Source organism: Acyrthosiphon pisum, chromosome A2 (genome assembly GCF_005508785.2).
Source record: "Acyrthosiphon pisum isolate AL4f chromosome A2, pea_aphid_22Mar2018_4r6ur, whole genome shotgun sequence".
Taxonomy (NCBI): Eukaryota; Metazoa; Arthropoda; class Insecta; order Hemiptera; family Aphididae; genus Acyrthosiphon; species Acyrthosiphon pisum.
In genome coordinates, this window is record NC_042495.1 from 18,224,499 (window position 1) to 18,229,762 (window position 5,264).

At 34.7% G+C, this 5,264-nt stretch overlaps 2 protein-coding genes across 2 annotated transcripts; one reads left to right on the forward strand and one right to left on the reverse strand.

Annotated features, from left to right (window-relative positions):
- The first annotated feature begins 908 nt into the window (after positions 1 to 908).
- On the forward strand, positions 909 to 1,991 carry LOC107885910. Its single transcript, XM_016809681.2, has 2 exons — positions 909 to 1,855; positions 1,920 to 1,991. Exons 1-2 carry the CDS (start codon positions 1,166 to 1,168, stop codon positions 1,989 to 1,991), a joined length of 762 nt encoding a protein of 253 aa, XP_016665170.1. The 5' UTR covers positions 909 to 1,165.
- Positions 1,992 to 3,525: 1,534 nt separating this feature from the next.
- LOC103311892 lies at positions 3,526 to 4,782 on the reverse strand. Its single transcript, XM_008191726.1, has one exon. The coding sequence runs from the start codon at positions 4,780 to 4,782 to the stop codon at positions 3,526 to 3,528; it is 1,257 nt and encodes a 418-aa protein (XP_008189948.1).
- Positions 4,783 to 5,264: the final 482 nt, after the last annotated feature.

The following is a 5,264-nucleotide window of genomic DNA, read 5'->3' on the forward strand; positions in this document are numbered from 1 at the left end:
TAGGGTTTATTGTAGATGTGCCAACGTTAGTGGAGTACTGGCATTTTACGGACTTTGTTTTAATTTCAAGCAAGGGCCAGCCAGTGTTTGTCGTAGTTGTGCCAACGTTGGCGGTATACGGGCATATTACGGGCATCAGTTAATATGCTAGCAAAGGCTAGCCCAGTGTTTGCCGTAGTTGAGTCAACGTTGGCGGAGTACTGGCATTTTACGGGCTGTGTTTCAATTGCGAGCAAGGGCCAGCCAGTGTTTGTCGTAATTGTGACAACGTTGGTGGAATACTGGCATATTAACTATTAAGGTGCGTACCCTCTGAACGCGGCTTTCTTAAATGTTTACCAAAAACCATCGGGAACCCGCGGCTTCGGCCGATCGGCTAAAAAGAGCCACTTGGCACTCCAGTGGGGACGCACCTTTACGAGTCCAGTTTGAAATATTTAATCAATAAGAATTAAGAGCTTAGAGGTATTACACACGATAAAAGCGATTTGTACTACATTTGTATTATTTAAATGTAGGAATATATCATTAGCCATGAAGTCGAACAAATTATAATATTAGTATTATATTCCAATACAAATATTCAATATTCAGTTTTATGGAGATGACAGTTTAATATACAATATAATAAGTAGGATATATTTGCCGGTCCTAGGACCGCCACCGCCTCATTGACACCGCCACCGCCACCGCCACCTCCGCTACTCCTCGCCCAGCCATAGATCTGGCCGCCGTCCCACCACTCCCCGCCCAACCATAGATCGCCCGTCACCACCACTACTCACCGACATCAGACGGATCGCGTACGTGCGCTACTATGCGTTATCATATTACCGTTAACACTTGTACATTACCGCGAGCAGTTCTGCCCTAAACTGATATCACTTATCACATTACTGTTAACAAATAATAATACGAGTGTACATGTATAACAGGGTATCCGCATATAATTGTGCAACACACTACCTTTATTATATATATATATATACTATACATGTAAATGCTAAACACATTATATACCTAATCCCCACTACCAAACACATTATACATAACCCCCACTACATACCATACATGGTTTAACAATTAATACTCGATCGTGTGAATATTCAGTCACAGTTTTGATTTAACAGTGTCAAGTTGTAAATATTGCTATAACAGTGTTAATATGGCAGGACCAATAAGTGAAATGAAACGGGTATACAATTATGTTGCACCTACATCTCCACATGAACTCATGGATTGCTCTCATTTTACAATCGACTTTGAAAACCGAATATTCTTAAACGTAGGATTCGATCCAAAAGATCAGTTCAATATCATTGTTAAAATAATCACACCGTCGCGATACGTAAATATTTCATCAGAGTTCTTGAAGCGAATTTATTCAGTCATGGGCCATGTTTTGTCACACGTTCTCGATCCTGTTGTAAAATATAAAAAAATTATTTTTTTGGAAGATAAAGTCGCTTTGCTTACAAGTATGGTATATAAAGGAGAGCATGTGTTGGTTATAGAGTCAAAAACAACAAACGGATGTAGAATCATATTAAGTCGTAGAGATCTTATGACAATTCAAGATTTAGAGTGCGCCATTTTTGAAACAATTTCAAGAAAAAACGATATCGTAAAACCTATTATTTTAAATCAACTCGAACAAATATCCGAATACATTAATACTGATTTTAATATTGATAAATCTGTGACACTGGAAGAAGTAAAAACAATAATCAAAGGAATTCATATCGAGTTAATCGCAAAGCATGTACCGAAGCACAAACATAGTTTTATAAGCCAGATCAAATTATTCGCAACTGAACAGCTAGCTATCAATTGGATGACGAAGAATTTGCCAAAAGTAAGAATATATATATATTATTAAAAAAAAAAAAAAAAAATATTTAACATATGCATTCAATTAGGCTGTGGGTGAAAATGATGATGATGATGATGAACTGATTAAATTTCTTTCCGCCTACCCAGAGGATGCCTGAAGCAGGCGGATTTAAAGGTAATAATATATAACTTTATATTATGTTTACTTATTTTCTATTTATTTTAGTATTATACGGAGACCTTTGACGTGGAAATGCTGCAGCCATCCACACCAAGACACTCAAGTATGTCTCCATATAATGAAGACGATTTATCACAGTCACGAGTAATTTAAAATTAAAATAATAAAATATTTAAGTATTAAATGTAATTTAATTACTATCGAGGAGAGAAGGTTCAAGGAAATAGCCCATTTGATAAATCCTGCTGAGTCAAAGCGTCGGAAAACTAAACCAAAGGTAATATACATAAAAATAAATTTGTATGATGAATAATCATTCATTTTTTATAGGCTTTTGATGAGAACAACGGTCCGACATATTTTAACAGACGGCCATCATCCCCATCATCTCTGTTCAACTGCAAGTCAGCAAAACCATCTACTCAGTGTATTACACCATTATTTTATTAATAATGATAATAAATATTCTATATATCATAACTTGTGTTATTTTCTTATACATATCCCCACCATGTAACTTATTGTAGAGTGGGGATTCACTCCTACTCTTAACGAGACACGCATAAAATACGTGACACGAGCATAGGACAAGTCAGTCGCATTCCGCTCTTCAATTTGACAAGTACATTCATATATTACTCAGTGTATCAAAATGGCTGGTCAACTTATCGACTGTTCGACTTTCTTCTTAGATGAAAATGTTTATATAAATATAGGACTCGATACAGTTTCATTATTAAATTGTGTTGTTCATGTTTATGTACATTCTCAACGCGTGGAAATGACTACCGAGTTTTTTGAATCATTAATACCTCTTCTCGATAGAAGAAAAACATTCTTGGAGCCAAAGTATTTAAACTGTGAAGAATACAAGGAAGTTACAATCGCTCAAAGTAAAGGATCCAACTTCTTATCAATTAGATGTCTGCTTGATGATCAGTGTATTCAGTTAAGTGAGGAGAATGCTCTGCGTTTAATTCATATAAAGGATGATATACAAAAAACTATCAAAATAAAAGTAACCGAAACACGTCCTAAAGTATTGCTCAAGGCATGTGAAATTTGTAAATTTCTCGGGACTTCAATGCCGTTTCCAAAGGATACCGAATTACATAAATTGGAATACTATTTGCTCCATATCGATCCTGCATCAATTAGTGCCAGTTTACCGGTGTGGAACCCATGCTTTGTAGCACAATTGACACTTCATGCAACCAGCCAACTAGCAAGGGGATGGTTAGGCGCATCAGTTATGCCTGAGGTATTTCAAATATATTTTTATATAATATTAATTTAAACTTATCAAAACAATTTTTTTTTTTAGCCTGAAGTCAACAGACCTAGGACAAGGGCATACACATTAAAAGAGAAATCTAAAGCCAGCAGAAAATTAAGTTTTTTTTAATAATTGTGTGTGTGAAATATTATCATTAATTATTACTTATGCATAATAATAATAAAAAAAAACAACGTGATATTTAAAAAAAAGTATTTTTATTTTACAAAATTATTTACAACTTCCTTACATCACCATTAAATGGACTATAAGTTATAATTTGATCGTGTAAGATGAGGCAATATGCTGCAGTCTTTGCTGGAATAGCTTTGTCTGTTTCGAACTCGATGCGTAAATCTACAGTCGATGATTTTACATTGTCGTTCTGTCGTGATAAATCTACTACTATGATTGGTACAAATTGCTGGAAAATGTTTTTTGCAAGTAGAGGCTCGCTATATTCTCTCTCGTAGTAAGATTTTTGGAATTCAGCATACGCTTTGTACAATATAGCTGTAACGTTGTTTGTGAAATCTGCACGGAAATCTTCATATGGATATACTTCAGAGTTCATGTGTACTTTCAGGTTTTTCAGGTAGCAGTGATCGAACCGTCCCGACGGATTAAATAAATTATTTTTTCGATCTGTTTGAAATCCAATTAATGCAAATCTAGGTTTCTCAAGCAAACTGCTTGATTTAACAGTCCATGAATGAGAAGTGTTCTGAGGGAGAACTGGATATTCGCACAAGTCCCAATTTCTGAACGCACATGCTAGTGGTTTACAAGAGTCCAATACTTTTAACAGTTTAATTTTTTCTTTGTCACTCACCCTAATAACTGGCATTTTCCAAATAATTTTACTCAGTTCAATTGCTACTTTTTTAAGTTTTTCTTTACTTTCATTTGCTATGGTTCCCGAAACGTACAACGCATCAAAATCTGTAGATGATCTGTTTAAAATGATTTGTTGGTTGCAGTTGAGTAGTATTTTTTTATAATCTTCACAAAATCCAAACAAGTGTTTGAGTGGGATACAACCAGCAAATTTGTTATTCAACATGAAATGTTTATTTTCACTGGCATCCATATCAACATCCCAAGCAGCATTCTGTAGATTGTTCAATTCATTGGGAGTGTGTGAACAGAAACCTTTAAGACTCGAAGATATTCCAGGAGATTTTAATTTTTGTATTTCCACACCGTTAATTTGATATCGGATTTCAGAAAGCAAAAACGCTAAACCATTGTTGGTAAAATTTATTTCGTTCGCATATGATGCAACATCTGTCGGTATATTTAATTTACCTTCAATATAAAGATAGCTCTCACAGGGCAGATTATATGCGTCCATATTTTGAATAGATATTCTAATTTCATCGTTATTGGATAAAGCTGTTGAAGAATAAGGCAGGAAAGAGTGGTACTGCATTTGGGTTATTTTACATTCATCATCATATCCACCGGCTACGTCCAAATACATATCATCCATGATTATAGAACTTTTAAAGACCGTAGAAACAATAGATTTTGTTTAGTTAGTTTGGACGGAAGACGTCTTGACGTATTAACCTTGTTAGTAGAACTGTAGGCACTCTTAATCGCATTTCTTTTTATATAGCTATTGAACTTAATAGCCATCTTTATGTTTGATTTGTATACGAACTGTGATTTGCTCCCCTCTTAAATTGATTAAATTATTATCTTTATCTTTTAGTACTATATTTACTTTACTTATAGACGAAGAATTGAGCCGATAGAAAACTAAATGTTTCGGAACTTCGATGATTTTATGTCCAGGCGGCGAAGAAGGGAAAAACTCGTATATAGTCTGGCTCGGTATACCATTACTGAATGAACCAGAAATTATATTGCAATCGATTTTTATACAGTGGACTTTCATTATGTTCACTATCCGTTCAGATTCGTGTAATGTCTTGGCAGAGTAAACTTTATTTTCAAAACCTAATATTT

What these genes read in the sequence shown, in the direction of transcription:
- LOC107885910 (XM_016809681.2), top strand. Translation starts at nt 1,166, where the DNA reads ATGGCAGGACCAATAAGTGAAATGAAACGGGTATACAATTATGTTGCA. An exon ending in TGACGAAGAATTTGCCAAAA is followed by an intron (nt 1,856 to 1,919) that starts GTAAGAATATAT and finishes GCATTCAATTAG; the next exon opens with GCTGTGGGTGAAAATGATGA.
- LOC103311892 (XM_008191726.1), bottom strand. Translation starts at nt 4,782, where the DNA reads ATGGATGATATGTATTTGGACGTAGCCGGTGGATATGATGATGAATGT.